Raw genomic sequence first — 23775 nt, forward strand, 5'->3', positions numbered from 1 at the left:
CCGCAAAACAAAAGCTCACTCAAAGTAAAATACTACTACGGACGTTTCCCGTCGTATTTATTTCTTTGTTGATACAAAGAAATAAATACGACGGGAAACGTCCAAATAAAACCGCTGTACTACAAAGTACACCTTTTTGCACGCAAAGTAAGCTTTCCGAGCGGCACGTTGAACCAATGCAAATATGTTCGTATTTTCAGGTTTGAGTTCTAGATTCTACGAATGCCCATAAGCTCATTTCCAATCGCCAATAGCCTCCTATTCGTATGAGGCTTAACGCACATACAGTATGTCATCTGATAGGCTGGTCTGTGGGAGACACGGTAGCTTATAAAACAAGGTTTCCACAATTTGGCGTCTGGTGACTCCAACTGACCTTTGACCTCAATTAAATCTTGTACTGAACGTGTACCAACTTCATACTAAATATGAGATTCGTCCAACCTTCCCCTCTTGAGTAATCGTGTTTACAAGGTTTTCACTCTAGTGACCCCAAATGGACTTTTACCTGCACAAAAAATATAGGATTTTGCTCCTAAATGTGGTCCTCCTACCCAATGAAATATGAGATTGGTCCAAGTTTACCTCCTTGAGATATCGTGTTAACAAGGTTTTCACTATTTGGGCCCTGATGACTCCAAATGACCTTTGACCTCCCAACAAACCAATAGGGTTCTTCTACTCAATGTGGTACTCATATTCACTAAATATTATATTCATCCATGCTTCCTCTCTTGAGATATCATGTTTACAAGCAAGGCGTCACACACAAACACACATACACACACACTCTCCGCCTGCATGAATGCATAGGTTACGATTATCATCGAAACCAAAAATGTTTGTCGAGGCCTGAGAACCTTGAAAACATGATTTCTCATGGTAGAAATCATGGATACTTTTTATACATGGTATATGGATTTGCCATATTGAGTACTGGTGGACATCCATGTCAGTTACATGAACTATATTATTCGTGGCACAATAAGAAATCCATTCAGGTGTGTCCTACCCTCTGCGTGGGGGTGTAAGTTTCAGGTAATTTGTTCATTCAGTGCATGGTGCAAGTGGTGCAAAAAGGCATGGTGCTATCGATGTTGCCATCGATGTCAGATTGATTTATAATTGGTAGAAGCGCAAGCTTGTGAAATCATTTCGGAAAAGGGAGTCTCCTTGTAGAAAGCTACAAAATTAAATAAAGTTATGAAGTTTTAGGGAACGGACGGCTATTATGAACTTGTATAGCGGTTACTGTATAAACGTATAGTGAAACGTAGAACAAAGGATTGAGAGCTTCTTTGCTCAGCTTGTGTCACTTTCAGCAACGCAGAGAGGCAGGTCTCTAGGATAAATGAAACGAGGGCGCTCTTTTGAAATCTTCATTTCTCCCTTAGGGATACTCCGGCGGGCGACAAAATTTAGCACTTATAAGGGATATCTCATATCTTTATATTGTACTTAACTCAAGATATGGTTGTCTTACCGTTGGATTCTTTACTGCATGCAGTGCATCCCCAGTTGGTGGCCTGTGATGATAACAGCAAATGTTCCTCAATAGATTTAAATTTTTCCATTATATTCTTTCTGTTGATGTATCGTAAAACCTTCATACATGTTTTGCGGAACGTTCGCTTAACTGTCAAAATTCTCTGTTTTAAGACTTTGATCAAAATGAAAGTTTGCAAAAATCTGTAGAAAACATGTTTCGTTCTCCTCTGTGCATGAATAATAGAAGTTAAAGATTATAGAGAAAAACAAAAAAAAATCACTTGAAATGCAGTGATGACATCATTCAATCTGCAGGTTGCCAGATTATTTTACAAAATACCACCCAGTTCATAACTTTGACATATAAAATGCTATGCAGAGGTGATTGATTCTGACATAGACATGCAGAAACTTTGCAACAGTTTCCTCAATTTAGGCCATCAATTTCAGCCAACGGAATATCCCTTTAAGTGTCGCATAGAACTAACAATACAATGTTCTTCATCACTGATCCCCCTCCCCCTTTAATGACCCCTGGTCCCGGGGTTGCATTTTCTACCGACGTCCCATCGCTTCCTGTATGACTGAATACAGTCGCTTTGAAGGATAAGCCCTCACCACAGAACACAGTAAGTCGCCATTGATTACGTTATATGCTTGAAATTCCATATTGATGACGTCATAGAGGAATTTCAAGGGTATAACGTAACCAAAGCGAGCCAGCGTCTTCAGTCATACAGGAAGCGGTAAACTTAAAAATCGAATTTGAGAGAGTATTGAGGTTACTGAATAATACAAATTGCATTTGATCCCTGCCTTCGTTATTCCTTTAAAGACGACGGAAAAACGAAAAGGGCTCTCGCGTCGCCTTGGAGATCTCCGTAAGTTAAATAATTGTTAAAAGAAGGGGAATTGAGCTCATAAGTTAAAGATGAACCCACATATTATGTAATCACTTGAAGAAAAGGAGACACGAACAAATAATATAAACATGTTTGTTATCACTTTAACAAATATCTCATGCGTTTTAATCTGACCTTCTGTGACTTTGAATTGATTTTAAATCATAAAAGAATATACCGGGTCACGATATCGGCGGACCACACTTGTCTACTAAGGTTGTGACATATAGAGTGCCAACTTAATTCAAGCGGCAATGGGGAATCAAATAGACTAATCATAAATTAATTAGTTGTGAAAACTAGGCTCTGTGATGTTCTTCGGTGTTAGGTAAGGGTAGTCTAATAAAGAATGAACAAATAGACAGAGAGCAAACAAGAGACGTGTGTTATCATGCTCTTCATACTATATTCTAATCTTCAAATCTGTCCGTTATCGTTCAATACGGTACCGGTATAAATAATTAATTACAGAAAGGTGGAGGTATAATACTTCATCTTTACTACATTACAGGCTCTGTCAACCAAAAACACGAATGAGAATTGCAAAGAGGTTAGGTGTTAATAAGGCTCATTGGCAAGGTGTGTTCATAAACCCAGACTTAACAACAAATGAAAGGAAAAGGGACTACGAGCTTCGAACAGAAATGAAACGTAGAAATAGGGATGAGACTAATTTAAAATGGAGCCACGGTCGAATAGTTACCAAACCATTCACTACCAATTTTTTCTTTTTTTCCTTTTTTTTCTCAGCGTAAGGGTACATCCCGGCAGAGTGGGTTTGCCAGGTCTGGAGCAACCTCCCATTACGTTTACGAAGTAGTTTCCATTACTCGTTAAAAGCTTCAAAATTACGTGTGTTGTTTGTCTTCTTCTTTATTCGATTCACATATTTTCTGTTTTACTCAAAAATGTCTAATTAACCTGCAGGATCTGTGACCATCCGTGACCATATTTACCAAACTAACTCAGGTTTGGTGCAACATCTTATTTTGAGCGGAAGGTATACAGCTCAGCTGCGTCCTAGGCATATGCGTAGGAGGCGGGGGGGGGCTGGGGGAGACTGCAACCCCCCAACCAAAATTTATGGTGGAAATTCGAGCAATATGCTGAGAAGTTTTGGGGCACCTTCTGAAAGAAAAATAATTTGGAATGTGTTTTTCAATGGTTAAACTTATATTATTATGATCAGTATTATTGTAACGACTTCCCAAATAATTCTAGCCAATACGGAAGGGTAATAACACGGAAAATGATTGTATGTTATTAGCATGCGATGTCATAACCGATGAATGCCTACCGTATATGATTTGCACGTTAACATGTGGAACGCGCGCAGAGCATGCGAAAATTTTTGGTTATATTTTTCGGGCAAGTCGTTATACAGCCCCCCCCCCCCCTTAAATCAAATTAGGCTCCTACGCCTATGGTCCTTGGGCATAATGCAGAACACGCCAACCCTTGTAAACAAACAAATAATGTTCCTGCCAAGTCTCAGCTACATAGCATAATTAAGCTCTTCTTTTTTCTTTACGACGAGCGCAAGTTTTGTTTATCAAATTTTATTGGCAAATCAGGGGTAGCCGATGAGATGTTTCATGGTTAATTCGATAAGTATTGTCAACAAAAAGGGTGAACTCGATTGTTATGTTTATGATGTCCAGACATCATGACTTACAGAGTCATGGGCCAGTGAAACTATTGGTGATGACAAACGTAATATTAGTTGTTCAAACTAAGATCTTTCGTGATGATATAGGCTATTGTAGAGGAGGCGGTTGTATATGTACACTAAAGATAGGCCTATCCTATCAAGTTCTTTGATTGCGGATTTGATTGAAGTTCTCCTGGTACTGAATCTACGTGTGAGCTGTTTATTCCTGCGTCTATTATTCTTTTTGGTGCTCGCTACCATATATGCACTTCTAGCTGCCACACGGATGTTAACGAGGATCAGGCCCTTCAGTGTCATCAGACAATCTTGTTGTAGATATGATAATGTCCTCATCGGCTGTGACTTTAATCACAGGTCTGTAATTAACCCTGGAGCTCTTAATTACATGCTATAGCAGTGAAGGGCAGAAGGGTTTGAATCATATTTGTGTTGGTTCCTTCATCGGCATGTTTCTGAACCAACTATAGGTAAAAATATGTTGGATCTAGTACTGTCTCCTGATGTGCCCATGGTGGACAGCCTGGAAGTCTATGCAAATAGCGAGCATGCATATACGTTTAATCTGGTGAAACCAAAAAAATTTCGCGCGCTCCGCGCACTCTTTGGGGTTACACTTATTTTGCGCACTCTTTGGACTGGGCAAGACGCATTATGGTACTGTTATACATTGTCATTAGAGTTCATATGACCCATTGGTTGGGTGGTCTAAGGTGTGCTGGTCTTGTCTGGGGCCTAAAAAAAAATTCAGTTCCCGTTACACTCATTTAATAAAGTGTTGATACAGTGGTCACTTTAATTGGTCAAGCACTCTATGGACCGGGCAAGACGCATTATGGTAATCTTCAATGTCCTTAGAGTCCATGTTACCCATCGGTTTGGTGATCCAAGGCGTGCTGCATGGATTAGAGCCCAAAGCTTTTTCGTGGTCCCGTTACACTCATTAAAGAAGTCAAGATTTAGTGGTCATTTAAATTGGTCAAGAACTCTTTGGCCCGGGCAAGACGCATTATGGTACTCTTCTACAATGTCCTTAGAGTTCATGTTACCCATCGGTTGGGTGATCCAAGGCGTGCTGCGTGGATTAGGGCCCAAAGCTTTTTTTGTGGTCCCGTTACACTCATTAAAGAAGTAATGATTTAGTGGTCATTTAAATTGGTCAAGCACTCTTTGGACCGGGCAAGACGCATTATGGTACCCTTCTACATTGTCATAAGAGTTCATATGACCCATAGATAAATCTCTTTCCACAACAAAATGCTGAACATCTTGTAAGAAAGCTTTCGTCTTGCCATGGGGGTTACGTCGATACCATTGTCGAATAAGTAACTGGATAGCAGTTACTCATTCGCGAATGTCGAAAGAGGAACGAGGAATGAGTATCTAACTTCACACCGGTCACTATGCTGCACCTTGGCCTTGTGTTGTTGTGAACAAATTCATGCAAATTGCCATATCCTCTCGCCCCGCGAAAGCTAGGCGCGCCTAGCCTGCATATCAGATGTGCGCATCTAAGTACACACTAACAGTGAGACTCACTCGAAAATGTTCTTCCAGTGAAAAGCGCAGATTACTTACAGATAAGGCTCCTCAAGATTGTTGTTGCAAGTTTGTTTCTTTTCTAGTAATAGCATGGATCGTAGCAGTAGGGTTGCTGAAGGATTAAAATCTTGAAAGTTGTACCGTTAAAGTTGTTACTTACTGATACTTACTAGGCCTAGTCTATATTGTTACGTTGGATCTAGCGTTGAAAGTAACTTTCCAGCTTGATCAATTATCTCTGTTCTGAGACAAGACATGCGAAACAGAAACAAAGAACGCAACTGCATTGTAATAAAGTAAAAATGTAATGTGCAGACTGATAAACATGTACATTCAACTCATCGGCCCAAGTAAATCATATTTCTTACTAAAATAACTGGCATAATGTGGTACAGGTATGCTTAAGTTAAAATAGTACTTGAAGGTTAAGTTTTTATTCTCCTGTGGTCCTGTAGACGTTGTTACTATTGGGTCGTGCTATTCCTTAACTTGTAATATATTTGCTTTTATAAATAAATTCCAGGAGGGCGATATATATGTTCCATTCAGTATCCAAGTACAGTCACAAGCTATCTTCATTGTTTCCTTCCATTTCAAAGCTTTCTTCCATCCAACTTGCTCAGTTCACTATAAAATCCTTTGCCAATGTCCTGACATTTATGTTATTTTTTTTTTGTATTTATTTTTCATTATTATTTTATTATAATTATTTAGGTTAATATTTTACGAACCTCCATCACCTTTTCTTAATATTTACCAATCCTTTGTACTAAACTTCCTTCTGCTCTCTACTTAGATATGTACACTCCCATTTCCTATCTCACTCCAGAGTAACAATACACATCTCCTTTGTCACTCATACTTTGACTGTCTTAGTCATCCTTTTCCCTGTGGTTGCTTAGCAACCCAGATAGAAAAAAAAGCCCAGTTAGAGTTAACCCCCCTCCCCCTTTGTCTTAGTGTTCACTGCGAGTGCTTTACCATAGATATACATGGGCAGTACCACAACAGAGGGCAATTTAAACCTCTAGGAAAATATACTATGTATAAGAGCATATAGTCTTACATGTATATCAATTGAGTTATATCTGGCTTGATATGGGACAGATAAAACTTAATCTGTATGTCATAAGCATTTGCCATCACTGAGACCAGGAAAAAACCTTATCCAAATTTGATTTTTCTCAGAAATGCTTTGAGAAGAGATCTCAGAATACAGTGATTGTTGTCATCAGCAACCTTCTTGGCTGTACACAAAATATCTCCATCAATGTCATTAATATAGACAAGAAACTAGTACAAGGGACCCAAAACAGATCCTTGTGGAACCCCACTAGTAACAGGATCCACCCCTGCTTTCCTTGGTGGGCCTTGAGCTGCCCTGAGAGTTTTGAATCTTATGTTTGCATGAGAGTTATGAAAATGTGGGCAGGTATGAGAGAAGGACAATACCTACAAGATTGGCTTCAACAAGGTAGATAATATTGTAAATAACTGGTTGTAACATATATTGTACTGCAACCTGGAGTCTAGACCAGCCACAGCCAGTCCTGCCTGGAGGTTACATACCTACCCTGACCCCAGCCATTGAGAGTAAATGAGCTCATATAACAGATTGTTCTATTAGAGAGTACTATATACAGACATACTGCATTATTACTATTGAATACAGAGCCTCAGCAACTGGAATAACCTGTCTTGTGTTATTATATTATATGATAGTTATTTTTTAATTGTCTAGCAAGTTTACACTGGTTATGTGCATTTGTCTGTATACTAGTAAAGTTGGAGGATTGTGTTGTGAGTTCACCAAGGAGAACAGATACAGTAGCTGACCTTCACCACATAACTAATACCCTTAAATGCTATACATTAACTGTACATGTACATTGAAGTTTAAAAATTCCAATGTACTGTATGAATAGTATTTTTCAGCTAACTTCATGCTAATACCATATGCACGGATGAGGCGTTGTCCACTGGCTGAGATGAAATTCTACTAACAGCATGTGTAGATAGACCTCTAACATACCATGTACTGGAGTGTGTCTTTGTGCATATTGGGGATCCATTGGGTCATCCCACCTGAAATGACCAGAGTTTGGAGTAAGTTGTAGTTTTACCTCTTTTAAAAGTTACAAAATTTATTGTATGCTTGCAAAACCATGATATAAGCATATGGCAGATTTCAAAATCAGATGGTCCAAAACTCCCACAGTATGAACAAAATTAAGTTTGTTTCAAGTTATGTAATACATATGTTTTTTAATCTTTGATATCTCAGTGAAGTGAAAATGGAATGTAGAAGATAAATATGGTGTAAATTTTGGAAAATTTACACACGAAGTCAAGGAAAGGCCTTATCCCATATTTCTTCAGTTATGGAATGCACCAATGTTGCAGACTATAACTAGTATAAAAGATATTATTCAAAAATTCTAAATTTAAGTTTAGCTTACAATTACAACAATTTCACACATAACCATTGGACGGACACAGAGTTACAGTATGTGTGAATTTGACACATAACCATTGGACAGAAGCATTGGTTTGAAATCATTCAGAATGATTATGCAATTTGCTTGATTCAGTTTCATCCATTTCTAATTTAATGTCTATTTAACTTACAGATATATGTTGCAAGGGTAGAACAACAAGTGTATGGATAAATTCACACACTGAAACTCAGTCAGTGGTGTCTGACTGTCACCACAAATATTGCAATGAAGTCAACAGCAAAAAGGGAAAATGTAATATAAAAATTGCAGGCATACTGAATTCACCTTTAACTACTGCATTTAATTGACTGAATTGATGTTATAGAACTGTATAGCTGAGTTTTATCTTGTAACATCCGACATGGATGGACATTTATGGTAAATTGTGTTAAAAGTTGTTAAGAACATTGCTAAATGACAAGTAAACACAAAAACTGCCTTTAAATTGCATTAAGCTTGACAATACGAAACACTTTGTTTTACTTTACACATAACCATTGGATGGACACAGAGTATATGTGTGAATTTCAAATATAACTTATGGATGGAGTCATTGGTTTAAATATGTATACTAGTATACCCATTCACAGGGAAATTTGTTAGAAAGCCTTACAGTAACAAAAGAATTAATTGCCATGCCATGCCCCTCATAAATGTGCATAACATTAGTTACATCACACATCAGCATGTGTAGCAAGGCTACCTACCAATATCTCCATATCAAGTTTTTTTTTAGAAATTCCACCTTTTGATTGCCAAGTTATTGCAGTATAAATATTTTTACCCTTTGACCTCATTAATACACATGTAGGTATTAAAATTAATAGTGTTCATCTATAGGCCACCAAACCACTATGTATGGTATTAATCAATAGCTCCCTTGTCATGTTTTGGTGCATACAAACTTATGTTACATAAATTACGCTAAGCCCGCCTCCTCATCAATATGCATGAGGTGAAATTCACATCAGCAAGTTCAGTTTACCTACCAATCTAACCATACCAAGTTGGAAGAAATCTGACATGTGCTTGAAAAGTCATTGCAATTTGATGTTTTACCCTCTGACCTCATTAATATTCATGAATGAGAACCAAATTCAATAGGGTTCATCATTTTATTATGGGCCACCCACTCACCAAGTATGCTATTGATCAATCATTCCCTTGTCGAGTTATCGTTCATACAAACCAAAAAATTCAGTCCCACCTCACCATTAATATGCATGATATCAATTACAACATGCATCAGCTAAAACGATTCTTTTCAATTTAAACAGAATATAGTTGGACAAAAGATGCATATTCATAGATGCTATTTGGTTGTCAGTTTACTCCTGTATTCACCCTGTACTGATGCAGGTAGGTGACTCTTTGGCCTTTCACCCCGTAGTTTGTACAATATTTATCTGTGTACAGTGGGACATTGATTTGGTTATCTTATGGTTAAAGCTCTATCATTGATAAAATGCAGTTCAATTGCATTGGGATACAGTCTGTAGCTAGGGAATTGATCTTGTTTTCAGAAGCGAGAAAAATGACATAATTAACTGTGACAGTCAGCTGCCAGAGTGGAAGATAAGAGGGGTATGATGTCACCTAGCTTGGCTAACTTTTGCCCCAGGTTTCCTAGGTGACAATATTTGCTATGACAAAAGAAGGTACAGTAGATGATATTACCAATTCGTCCAACTGATGACAGTATCAGAGAAATAAAGTGTTTTCACTATTAATTTTATGGTCCTGGACAGAGATCTTTTGAACCAGGAATGTGGCACAACATTTATGAATACTATAAGATTACAGACTAAGTTACAGTAGTTCTATTTAGTTTTATTTTCCAGACCTAGTAGCAGTTATTTTTACCTTATAGTATTACAGTATATTGAATGGTTTCTTGTCTTCATTTCTCTTCCAGGTGGCTCTTGTCAGGAAAATATTTATTTGGAAGTAGGAAAGCAAGGTTTAGTGTCTTGTCACTTTGAAAACTTTGACGTAATTGGTTGGATTCATGGTACTGGTGATGTGACTAGTACTTCCCCATTCATTTACATGGAGGGTTCACAGATATATGGAAGAGGGTATGTGAGCAGAGACTATGATATGCATCCAAATGGTTCTTTGATCATCAATGAAGTAAAATTGGAAAACGAATTTAATTACACAGTTTTATTGGTTCCTAAACCTGCTGGTGCAAATGAGTACTTCAAGGCCCCAGTGAAAGTCTATGGTGAGTATTGGCAGCCCCAATGAGCAGATTAAATTTTGTGATGTCTGTAGCTGTGCTACATAACATACATGTAAAGTTTTTGAAAGATGACATTGGGAAGATAGGTACTTTTGATATGAACAAATCATTTAAAACCAATATGTTCAACAGTGCATTCTCTTCAAGACTCTCCTCCTTGTTTTGCATTCTCTTCATGGCACACATTCACTTCGCCTTCATACATTCAAGAACTCATCCATCTGTACCAACCTACACGACAGCTTTGCTCCACCAACACAGGGCTCTTGCACATTCCACGAACACAACACTCTTGGGGACACCGATCCTTTTTTGCATCTGGGCCATCCCTCTAGAACACGCTCCCTCCTAGCCTTCGGCAGGAAACCTCCCTCCCCCACCTCAACTCTGTTTGATCAACTCTATTTTGCTACTTTTCATTTCACGTCGAGTTTGTTCTGTACAGTTTAAAAACTTTTTCATTGCCTGTTGACAGATATGGCAGGTTATAAGTGGCCACTCTATTATTATTATTATCATTCCAGACTGCATTTAGTATACAACTTTTGAGCATTCCAGACTGTATTTAGTATATAACTTTCTAGCATCCAGACTGTATTTAGTATGTACAACTTTCGAGAAATGACTGGACTACTAACACACAGTAGCCCATTAGGTCAGTTGCTCAAATCCTGTACAAAATTTTGTAAGTCAGTCGGTTTGATTGACTTAAATAACATGTTTACACTGCAAATTTGTCAAGGAAATGATGTTGAATATCATCAAAGGGTGCTCTGTTGCTGATATGAAGTTGGATTGTTAACATGAATGACATTGTGTTTAGGTTTTAGATGAATATTCAGGCTTCTATAAGTATTTTTTTTTCAATTTCCAAAAATGGATACTGCCCTCTAATACTACGTAGCTACTTAGTACTGGAGGGCGGTATCCATTTTTAGAAATTGAAAAAAAAAAATATTATATTGATTATAAAATTCAATTATGTGAAAGGAAAAGAAAACACAATTTCATTTAAGACATGGTTAGTTTTAATTATTCAAGCCTCATGTCCACCTTTCATGGAATTGACCATAATATTATACTGTAGGTGTTGTAAAATTCTAACATGTAAGAAGTACAGTAGTCAGGCTGCTCCCTTCTGAACCAAAGACTTTAAACAACAAAATAAGATCAATTTTGTCTTATTTTTGGTATTTCTTACTACCAGTTCCACCTGATCCATGGCATCCTGTGGTAAATGGATTAACCAATCAGCAACAAGTTGTCTTACATGGAATCGGAAGCGGTTCCATCACCTGCTCAATGGCTGGAGTTAGGCCCAAAGTTCATCTGGAATGGGTGTCCTCACCAGATGAGATAACTCTAGATGGTACACCTACTGTGACTAATAACAGTGATGGAACATATGATGTATCTCTTAACTCTAATTTTAGAGTTCTCAGTGGAGCCATGGGAAATGTGATTTTCATGTGCAGGGCTACTGGACACAAAGCGGACAATTTCACATCAGAAACTGAAGTTTACTTGCTAAACCAAGGTAAGCATTTAAATGATAAATATGCTGTGCCTACCTGTACATTGTGAGCCACAGTGCTTGCAAGCCAAGATGTCACTTGATGGATGACTTAATATTTGGTAGGTGGATGCACCCTTATTGCAACATGTCAGAATTGGTGGAGGTCAACAGAGGTCAAAGTATACTATTGAGTTGTTCATAAAAGTGTCAGATCTAAAGAAGATTCATGATGGTGTATCTTCACAAACGTCAGCACATGTTAGTACAATACTGGTACATATATACTGTCTTGTTTACAATTGGTTTTCACATCTTACCATTTAAAAGGAAGCTCTTGGAATCTGCATGGCCGTAAACGATTAGTGTCTCATTCGTACTTTTTACATCGTCACTTTTATTGCAATGTTTTTATACCATTGTCGATAGCCTACCGGTATTTATTACTCATGCAATATCACTTTTATTTGTGTTTCATTGTTATGCGTTTCCAATTTCATGTCTGTTTTAGAGCTCTTGTGTTCGAACAACTTCCATTGTATTTTTATGCATGTGGCTGAATAAATCATCTATCTATCTATCTGCTCTCATCCTTTGCAGCACCTTTTCCCACTTTCTGTTCCGTATTACCCTGTTCTCTTGGTATCACAATAATATAATTACCTTTCATGCCTCCATTGAGAAATGCCTTATATCGACTTAGAGCAGCTCTACTTTTATGTTTCCATTCGTTAGATAATGTGTTTGTTCTCAATTAAAATCTTTGCATACATTTTGCAGCCTGAGACTGCAACAAAATTTTGGTTATGAATATGCGTGACAATGCAATGGATAGAAGGAACCTGTTTCACCCAAGACCTTCATAATTTTCACTCATTTCGTTGTTTATGTTTGATTTGATTTTCAGATCTCCAACCTGTAGTAAATGGATTGTACAACCAGAAACATATCATCCTTGATGTAAACAGAGGAGGTGAAGTTAGTTGCACCAGCCACAGAGTAACAGAAAATGACTCTTTAGAATTGTCTATCATCCCCCCTCTTTCATCAGATGAGATATCACAGGAGACTACATCGTCTAGAAGTAACAATAAGGATGGGACCTTCAACATCAAATGCAGCTTACACTTTGGATTCCTCAGTCAGTCCATGGAACAAGTTACTCTAGAATGTAGAGTCTTCGATCGCACAACTAATACGTCCCTGGACGTCACTACAGTGGAACTGTTTTTGCCAGAATGTTAGTACTGTTGAGTTAATACTTATATGCCTTTAACTGGTTTTGATCACAAATGTATACAACTGAAATTATAATAGCATAACATTTCATGTTTGTGTCATGCATTGGCTTGTAAATATGGTAACTCAAATTATCTGGTGGATGAATTTCATATTTGGTTTGTAGATTCACCTTATTGAGTTCAAGAAATGTGTAGTAATCCATGGAGGATAAGTTCATATGATGCAAACAGAGGTCAGTCTGAAAACTTTGCAAACATGATAACAGAAAAAGTGAAGCCTGTATGAATTCCATACTTCATATGCAGATCACTTTTGGTAAGAACTCAATCAAATTTAGTGGAGGTCAAAGGTCACTTGGTGTCATTGTAGGTCAAATCCTGAAAAACTTGTAAACACAATAACTTACAAAGTGAAGTGGATGAAATTCATACTTGATATGTAGATCTCTCTTGGTGAGTACAAGAACAATATTGATATTGGCATAGGTCGAATGTCATTTTAGGTAAAAACTTAAAGCTTGGAAGAAGTTCATACTTGGTAGAGGCTCCTTCGTATTAAGTACAAGATCCATATAGTTTTCTATAAGTGTCAAATGTGAATTGAGGTTGACAGAGGTCAAAGTCTGCAAAGCTTGTAAACACAATATTTCCAAATGAAAGTTGACTTATTGTGGCGATCCACATTGTTGAGTACAAGAAACCTATTGTTTTTGTATTGATTTCAAAGGTCATTTCGTGTCAGCAGAGCAAAATGTAAAGACCTTGTAAACACAAACCCTAAAAGTAAACCATGATGAACTTTGAACAAGGTGTGCAGACCACTTTATTGACTACAACAGCCATATCGTTTTACGGACGTTGACCGTCACTTGAAATCAACAAGTGAGACCGTTGTAATCACAGTAGCTTCGAAAATAAAAGAGAGTGTAGTTCACACTCAGTATGATGATCAACTTCACAATGTTGGGCAAAGAATGTCGTTTGGTATACAATTTAACATCATTTGACAGCCCTCTAAATTAACATTTCTTAAGATCAGTGCCTTGTGAAACATGCAAGGAATGTGTAATGATAGATGAGAATCTATAAAAGAAGGATCAGAACTTCATGAATGACCCTATGCAATGTGATGGAATGAAATAGGTAGATTTAGGCTATTACAACTTGAGAACACTTAGGAAAATATTTCACAGTAAGGGTTATCTCTACATACTTACAGCATCTATCGTGTGAAACTTCAGGGCACCCAAGATCCTGTCCTATGCAGCCTGGCTGCAGCCCTCTAGCATATTACTTGTGACATGGTGTCTTAGGAAGGTGATCTTTGTTTGTTTTCAATGAGAAACACTTGGTAGAATTCATGTGATGTTCTTATCTTAACTCCATCAATATATGGTATATTGGAGTTGCACCAGGAACTATACTGTGACGTCACATTCAGTATTATTGAACTTTCCTCTTTGACAGATCAAGAAAGTGATTGTACTTCGCAGTGGTCACCAGGTCTGAACACATTAATACTTCTCTGTATGAATGGTGAGTGAATACATTAATTAAATGTAAATATTTATAACGTGTATTGAACCAGATAGTTCATCTATTTTTAATTGTGTAAATGATGTGAAGTATCTTGGCGTTTATTTGGACAACACCTTATCAATGAAAAAACATATAAATGAAAAATGTAAAATCGAAAATTACGTAAGCATCTTTCAACTGATTCTACTCGCACTTTAGTTCAGGCTCTTGTCACATCACACTTTGATTATTGTAACTCTTTGTTTTATGGTCTTCCCAGTTCTTCCCTTAATAAGTTACAGTGTGTATAAAATATGGCTGCCCGTATCATCCTAAATTTGAACAAATATGACAGTACTGTACATCTTCTGCTTTTAAACTTCTCCACTGGCTTCCGATAAAGGATCGTATCGATTTTAAAATGTTATCTCTCACTTATAAGGCCCTTCACGGATCTGCACAATCTTATCTGAAGGACCTTCTTAACCCACGATCAGTGAGCTACTCCATACGATTTCATGACAGTTTGATTTTAACTACCCTCCGCACTCGCTGCAAGTCCCTTGGTGACCGATCTTTTTGTGTCTGTGCCCCCAAATTGTGGAATGCACTCCCATTTTCTATTCGCAATTCAAGTACTGTAAGTTCATTTAAATCCAGTCTTAAGACTTTCATTTTCACACGTGTATATAATTAATCTAGTTTTACTTATTTTATCATTCTTTTTGTATTTATCTCTTACTATTGTTTTATCCTTTTTTTCTGATTTTGTGGCATGGTATATACTGTACTGTCTTCATTTTCTCCATTGTTATTGGATTTGTTTAGTCTTTTAGGGTTATCTGTTTTTAAGATTTTTACCTCTTTCTTTGATTAACATGGTTTCTTAATTTTCGTTAAGTTTTTTTACCGTTACTCTTTTAAGTTTGTACAGCGCCATAGCTTATGTTCTTAAATATATATATGCGCTTTATAAATGTTTAAATAATAATAATAATAGTTATAGAGGATCCAAGGGATTGTAATGTACCAGTATCTTCAGTTAAGACCATTCACTGACCTCCCAGCCTTAAAGTGTTTGGGCTAAGGTTCACTGTATAACCATTTCCAAATATGTATGGACCTGATCAGGATACATCACGTCTCATTACTAGAGAAACAATTCCTACAGTAGTTTGTCTTGGCCATGGTGTAGATAATAACTATATAACCATTTCCAGATATGTATGGACCTGATCAGGATACATCACGTCTCATTACTAGAGAAACAATTCCTAGTTTGTCTTGGCCATGGTGTAGATAATAACTATATAACCATTTCCAGATATGTATGGACCTGATCAGGATACATCACGTCTCATTACTAGAGAAACAATTCCTAGTTTGTCTTGGCCATGGCGTAGATAATAACTATATAACCATTTCCAGATATGTATGGACCTGATTAGGATACATCACGTCTCATTACTAGAGAAACAATTCCTAGTTTGTCTTGGCCATGGCGTAGATAATAACTATATAACCATTTCCAGATATGTATGGACCTGATCAGGATACATCACGTCTCATTACTAGAGAAACAATTCCTAGTTTGTCTTGGCCATGGTGTAGATAATAACTATATAACCATTTCCAGATATGTATGGACCTGATCAGGATACATCATGTCACTTTACAAGAGAACAATTCTAAATTTGCCTTGGTTATTAAGTGCTTCCATTAAGTGCAATGCATTGTTAGGTGAATCATTCTTAATTAGATGAAAGATTAATTGGCCTCTTCGTAGTGGATGTTGCCATGAAGGACGCTTACTTAGTTTGCCCCGTACAGTCAGTCACGTAATCTCCCATTACATAATTCAATCAACCTTTTTGTATATGTTTAAGGCTGTATGCGTGAAGTACAAGTTGTCACGTGAGTAGTGGTAGATCATTAGATCATCTCTATAATGTGGAATCATACCGTTGTGCTTCTTCTCCTGTCTTTCTTTTGCATGCTTTTTCCTCCAGTTTTTGTTATCTGTGGCTTCATCACTTTGAAGAGAACTTTGAAAGCTGGGAGTCAGTAAAACTCTTCGGTAGGATAGTAATGTTTGCATATATGTGAATGCGAAAGTTTATGATGAACTGTTTGATATGAATGCCACAAATTTATGATTTTTTTCTGCATAAAATTTATATTTAGCTTATAATCATTTTCTCTCAGTTTGAATTTGCTGTATCTTTCAGAATTTCTGTGAAAAGTTTCTTTCCTCCTTCGTCCCTTGACTTCTTAAGATGTTGACATGTATGCATGGTGATCCTTGCACACTATCTAGTTTACAAGAAGTAAACAAGCATTTTGGGTTATTGATAAAGAAGTATTCATTACGATCTTCCCTGTCTATAGCAAATGCCACCCCAGTCCCCTGTTTTTGGCCAAAACTATGGGAGATTGAATATTCACCCTAGTTGGTAATGCTAGCCATACTGAATGCTCCTCTGCAAAAATTCATGATTAAATACACATGCAGTACTATTTCAGTGGTCAAGACAAGAAAGAAGTGTTGGCCATTAGAGCAATTGTGGTTACAATCATACGGTGGCTGGTCAATTAATTACTGTGCTCAAGGATGAATCCTAATGGCAGTATTTGGGTAGTTAATGCTTTCAAGTAACACATTATTCATGCTCAAGTGAATTTGAGGACTGCTTATCTATACCCAGGCCTGACCTTCATGTTTGTTTTTTATACAGTACTTCAGTGTTTTAAATGTACAAGATTAGAGATGTGTTAAAGTTGAAGTCCTCATTTCCACATATGAGCAAAAGGGAAACACTTAGAAATATAAAGTATGATTGCTTTAGTAACCGTTGCTCCTTGCCAACCGATTTAAGTTAAAGAGAACCACTATACATTTTGGTGTGATGTTAAAAAGAAATGTCTGCATTTTGTACTAATTCTTATCATCATAGTACTGTACTAATATGGTAGTTGATATATGTTGTGTGTATGACCCAAATATTTTCTGGTCTACCTCTTTTCAACTTTTTCTAAGAAGGAAAAATACTCGGTCAGTTTGCGACCGGTACTTTGGAGTACACCAAGTGACTCTTGTCCGAGAAAATAAAGTGCAGTCGACCTCACACACTCTTTAGTTTAGTAAATTGGTCTCAGAAATATGAGTTATGTTCTTTTGAAAATATCTCTGTTCCTTAGTTGCTTACTAGCATACAATGGTTTTGTCTTATGCTTTTAACAGTAATTCAATATGTTGTAAAGGTTAATATCTTAGTTTACTAGCATTGCATAGCCTGTGAACAACAATTAAACTTGTATAACTTAAATTGTTGTTTCTTTCTGTCAGTTTCAGGATACGACTCATCAGTTTCAAGGCCTTAATAGTGATTGGTCAGCAAATGACTCGGGTGCTTGAGTCATTTCAGCGTACTGAATAGTAGGACTATCAACGTTTTGTCAAAGCAAATTGGCTTGGAGGATGTACAGTATGTAACATACATCTTGCAGGGAAAAAATGAAATTTGATTAGATTACCATGAAAGTAACTGCCAAATCCTTACACCATATATATAATATTGCACACTAGAATCTTAAGTAGCTGTAAAATGATTCCATGGTTTTGCTGTATTCATTTGTGGAGTGCTGTATTCATTTGCTGTATTCAAATGCTGTATTCACATGCTGTTTTCATTTGTGGAGTGTTAGCTCAGTGGTTAACGCCGGTGCCTTTCAATCAAAAGGTCCCCGGTTCGAGTCACTCCAAGATTAATGTATGTCGCCCAGTTCATAATCATGGATGTTAAATATGATTCTAAGAGACTGACTTTGGTCAGCTTGCAGCTTTGATAAGCCAATGATGGCTTCTTCGTGAGTTCCTGCTACAGGTGGAACTAAAATATATATATACATACATCCTGAATGATACATTAACAATATTTTGAAAAGAGCCAAAAGTAAAAATATATATATATATATATATATATATATTAAGTCAATGTTCAACGAGTATGTACATGTAGCAAAGAATTTGATGAAACTTCACATTTAGTTTTATAGCATTTAGTATTGTATTCAGTAAGTCATTAAGAGGCCAACAGGGGTAAAAGTCAGAAACCTTGAACACATGTGAAATGTCTCCAGTAAAATGATTCTATACCCAGGTAGCAAGCCCACATGGGTAACATATGGGATGCACATGGGCCAAGATATGGGTCCCATGTGGGATGCCCCATATGGGCTCCATTAAATTTTGCACCCAAGATTCATATGGGTTAGCCCAGATAACCCATGTTGTATAGATATGTATTTTATATGGGTAACATGTGGGCTGAATGGGTGCCATCCATTATGGGCTCAATCTGGGGCCCATATGGGCAACTAATATATGAACAAAATGTAATTTACGTACGTCACATGAACAAATTGTATTGTAGCCTTAGCAGGGGACCTTACGTCAAAGTAAACTTATATTTTGGCATAGCGCCCTTATTTATGGAAGTACTTGTATTCAATATGGCCGCGTCCATGAGTCGTTATATGCAATAGTCTAAACTCATGTTCGTAATGTCAATTTGTACTTGCGGGCTGAGGCTGAGTTGTTTTAATTGACATGTTATTAATTTGTACTGAGAGGTTATTTAAACTAAATATTTGATACTTCTCTTTGGTCTTCAAGAATCAAAGGAGATTTATTTCTTGAACTGGAAAATATTTACGCATTTAAATTACAACTTTTATGCAACCATTGTTATAGCTGCCATTTTGATATGTTACAAGTTGAGGATTTATGGTTATAAGGGGAATAACCGACAAAAAAATGGTTATTAGGGGAATAACCAGCATTTGTTTTTGCTTTGCAATAAATCAGTTTCATGTTAATTCCTAATCAGAATTGTGGACTTAAATAATGTTCACTGTGTGCATGGTCACATGACCACATGTAGTCAAAGGAGCTATCCCAGCATTAGATCATTAAAGGAGTATTCAAGATATATAATTAACTTTTAAAGGAGCGTTCTCATTTCAGTGTAACCATCCCTAAGTTCTACTTTCATTTATCAAGATGTCTTATGCAATTATTTACTATGCAGCTCCTTATTCTTGTCATGTTAAGATTTTTAATGATCATTTGATCATTAAAGGAGTATTCAAGATATATAATTAACTTTTAAAGGAGCATTCTCATTTCAGTGTAACCATCCCTAAGTTCTACCTTCATCTATCAAGATGTCTTATGCAATTATTTACTATGCTGCTCCTTATTCTTGTCATGTTAAGATTTTCACTGATCATTTGATCATTAAAGGAGTATTCAAGATATATAATTAACTTTTAAAGGAGCGTTCTCATTTCAGTGTAAACCATCCCTAAGTTCTACTTTCATTTATCAAGATGTCTTATGCAATTATTTACTATGCAGCTCCTTATTCTTGTCATGTTAAGATTTTTAATGATCATTTGATCGTTAAAGGAGTATTCAAGATATATAATTAACTTTTTAAAGGAGCGTTCTCATTTCAGTGTAACCATCCCCAAGTTCTACTTTCATTTATCAAGATGTCTTATGCAATTATTTACTATGCAGCTCCTTATTCTTGTCAAGTTAAGATTTTTAATGATCATTTGATCATTAAAGGAGTATTCAAGATATATAATTAACTTTTAAAGGAGCATTCTCATTTCAGTGTAACGGTCCCTAAGTTCTACTTTCATTTATCAAGATGTCTTATGCAATTATTTACTATGCAGCTCCTTATTCTTGTCATGTTAAGATTTTTAATGATCATTTGATCATTAAAGGAGTATTCAAGATATATAATTAACTTTTAAAGGAGCATTCTCATTTCAGTGTAACCATCCCTAAGTTCTAATTTCATTCATCAAGATGTCTTATGCAATTATTTAGTATGCAGCTCCTTATTCTTGTCAAGTTAAGATTTTTAATGATCATTTGATCATTAAAGGAGTATTCAAGATATATAATTAACTTTTAAAGGAGCATTCTCATTTCAGTGTAACGGTCCCTAAGTTCTACTTTCATTTATCAAGATGTCTTATGCAATTATTTACTATGCAGCTCCTTATTCTTGTCATGTTAAGATTTTTAATGATCATTTGATCATTAAAGGAGTATTCAAGATATATAATTTACGTTTAAAGGAGCATTCTCATTTCAGTGTAACAGTCCCTAAGTTCTAATTTCATTTATCAAGATGTCTTATGCAATTATTTACTATGCAGCTCCTTATTCTTGTCATGTTAAGATTTTTAATGATCATTTGATCATTAAAGGAGTATTCAAGATATATAATTTACGTTTAAAGGAGCATTCTCATTTCAGTGTAACAGTCCCTAAGTTCTAATTTCATTTATCAAGATGTCTTATGCAATTATTTACTTTGCTGCTCCTTATTCTTGTAATGTTGAGATTTTCACTGATGATTTGATAATTAAAGGAGTATTCAAGATATATTATTACAATTTTTCTTTTCTTTTTCTTTTACAATTTTTCCAGTAGGATGATTCTTGTTTATTGTCCAATGTCTAGACTTTAATAAATTTGACAAACTTAATTGATGGACAATATTAACTTTCATATTTAGCAGTAATAATTATTTATAGGAAGCGTGTATCACGTACGATTACTAGCTTAGCTTCATTACATGCTGTTCGTGTAACTACTTATGACCAATCATAGCAAGGATGAGAACGCACATTGTCTTCGTTGTTGTGCATACGATTCGTGACTCTCCATCGAGTGCGGTTAGGTAGGCTATATGTATTTTATTACGCAGTGGCCAACTGTAGGCTGGTAATAGGCTATGTGGTAAAGTGAAGTTTGGCTCTCCATGGATGTTGAGCATTGGGCTACCTTATTTGCATAAACCTCTCTGCAACTGTGGTTTTAGTGTACATGTGCTTCAGAACTTAGTCCAGTTTTTACTGCGTATTTTCTGAGAGATTGAAGAGTCATTTCTTATTGTTTAAAGTATCTAGTAAGTTTAGTAAGTGAGTTGGTTGTAAACACTCTACATAGGGTACTGCTGCTCTCGCTTCCGAGATCTGTAGAGATTTTTATATATTGTTACGCTGAGTGAAGCAGTTAGTCACCAGCTGGGGCCAGGCTGCGTAATTTTATTTCCTAGGAGGGTTAGGGGTAATTATCGTATAAAGCCGTATCCAAATCCTCGCGCATGCGTGTTTTTCATAGACACGCGTTACTCATCGATCGCTGTTATACACATAACAGCCCCCCCAGTGAAAAATATGGGGGGGCGGTAGTATCATTCCGCCCCCCGCTCCGCAAGTCAGAAAACCCCTTTTTCATTTCCAAATAAGAAAAAAATCTCATTTGGAGCACCAAATTGCAGGTCCAGGTGAAAATGCAAAATTATTTACAAAATAGAGTGGGTGTTTGAAGTGTGCTATATTGCACCAAATTGCATCTGAGGCCACCTGGAAATGCAAAACAAATCAAAACAAATCCCCTTAGACCCCCCCAGGCCGGCCATCAGTCTTCAGCCCCCCCCCCCCCCACTCAAAAGTACCTTCCTTCGCCACTGAAGCAATATATCTCCGCTGTACACTTTTACACGTAATGCACTTTGCTTTTCGGCCAAGGTTTACCAAGTGAGAATTGAAGAAAATAAGTGATGGGACGCGGGTTAAAAAATACAAATTAAATCGCGATCAAATCGTCACCCTCAATATCATCACATAATTATTTTTTACTTGTACAATTAAAAAATGTTGCAAAGCAGATAAAGTACCGAATGACTGATAGTTCATAAAAGCAGGCTTGAGTTTGTATGTAGGCCTACTATATAAGTATCATGTACAGAATTTTAAAGTTTACCGTAACATTTAAGTTTACCGTGAAGCTAGAAATACATGTAATGTAGGCTAGCAGATTAACATAAATCAAACCATTAAATTAATGTCCGTCGCGCACAATGGTGACGACAGATGAAATCCGTACATTGTGTGTAAAATCTGGGAGAGAGGATTACTATATTTTATGCAATTGTATCGAGTAATTTTACCTCTAATCTAGGGCAAGATTTCAGCTGAAGATTTTCGCAAGGATTGTCAGTTGAACAGGTCTCCATTGTTGCACGAACGCATATACGTGCGTGCAAAACGTGAATCGCGTCGTACACACTGTATGTACGACTACTACTACTAGCTGTAAACTTTTTACGAGTAACACGCATGCGCTATGGTCTGGATACGCCAACATATGATAATTGCCTCTAACCCTCCTAGGAAAAAAAAATACTCGGCCAGCGCATGCTCTTTGTTCACTGCGAGGGTGACGGTGTCACAGTATGTTAGCACCAATCGAAATAGATCTTAAAGAAGGTTTGGGGTTTCAGCCAATCGCTGCCAAGCACCCCAAATCAAGATGTCTGCGCCCATAGATGTAAACAAAGTGAAAAGCGTATACGAGAAGAATGGCGACTTCCAGCCCGACTTCAAGCGTGTATAGTCAAGGTGAAGGAGCATAGAAATAGAGAAATGGCGAGCGGTCGATTCGGGCGCTTTGGAAGTGATGGAGAAGTCCGAATTTCGATATAGCCTACTTATAACTAGTAGTAGGCATAGTATTAACTACTGTAGTTATATACAGGAAGAGCCAAATTTCACCAAAAAGTACGAAGCTACAGTTATTTTCTCTCCAAAATGACCCGTGTGCAAGAAATTACTTACATATTTGTCAATAAAATGACGAAGATCTATGAAGTCTGTTATAATTACTGAAAGAGCAACAGCGCCACCAATTTTTACCAGCGCCACACTGTAGGTTGCGTGTCCGAACTTCGCAATACTCTAGCAAGAAATACCAGTTCCACAATCACGAAGAATTTTCTTGGAAAACAACGTGAAAAAAGTTTGCAGGAAAGAAAGTTTGGCCGTGTATCGTACTAAAACACAATTCTCCCACCATATGAAGTATATTTTCTGGTGATTTAGACCAGAAGATTTAGTTTTGGGGTGTTAAGTGGTGTTAAGTCTTAAGTGGCCGAACTTCGAAGTCACCATCCTACTACTACTAGGCGTAACTGTATTTTAGGAATGTAACTGTGTTAGCCTTACTTAGGCCTGCAAACTGTACTGCCAGTGTCATTCACGGCAATTCACTCTGGTATTTTAATAATT

The 23775-nt window shown here is 36.8% G+C and overlaps 2 protein-coding genes across 6 annotated transcripts in view; both read left to right on the forward strand.

The window, feature by feature from the left end:
• The first annotated feature begins 2329 nt into the window (after nucleotides 1–2329).
• LOC139983577 (uncharacterized) overlaps nucleotides 2330–23775 on the forward strand; it is a 111384-nt gene continuing 89938 nt past the window's right edge. The window contains exon 1 of the mRNA XM_071997222.1: nucleotides 2330–2369. The gene's annotated coding sequence lies outside the window, so the exon portion shown is untranslated. The remainder of the gene's footprint in view (nucleotides 2370–23775) is intronic.
• Nucleotides 5546–23775, forward strand: part of LOC139983578 (uncharacterized) — a 50716-nt gene continuing 32486 nt past the window's right edge. Inside the window, exons 1-7 of one of the 5 annotated variants that reach the window (XM_071997224.1) lie at nucleotides 5546–5663; nucleotides 10015–10326; nucleotides 11552–11881; nucleotides 12765–13097; nucleotides 14566–14634; nucleotides 16626–16693; nucleotides 17963–21088. In XM_071997224.1, coding sequence (XP_071853325.1) covers nucleotides 5561–5663; nucleotides 10015–10326; nucleotides 11552–11881; nucleotides 12765–13097; nucleotides 14566–14634; nucleotides 16626–16684 — 1206 coding nt within the window. In that variant the 5' untranslated portion in view covers nucleotides 5546–5560 and the 3' untranslated portion in view covers nucleotides 16685–16693; nucleotides 17963–21088. Of the gene's footprint in view, nucleotides 5664–10014; nucleotides 10327–11551; nucleotides 11882–12764; nucleotides 13098–14565; nucleotides 14635–16625; nucleotides 16694–17962; nucleotides 21089–23775 lie in introns of those variants that run through there. The other 4 variants (XM_071997225.1, XM_071997226.1, XM_071997227.1 and 1 more) reach the window with 4 other exon arrangements.

This window comes from Apostichopus japonicus, chromosome 16 (genome assembly GCF_037975245.1).
Source record: "Apostichopus japonicus isolate 1M-3 chromosome 16, ASM3797524v1, whole genome shotgun sequence".
Taxonomy (NCBI): Eukaryota; Metazoa; Echinodermata; class Holothuroidea; order Aspidochirotida; family Stichopodidae; genus Apostichopus; species Apostichopus japonicus.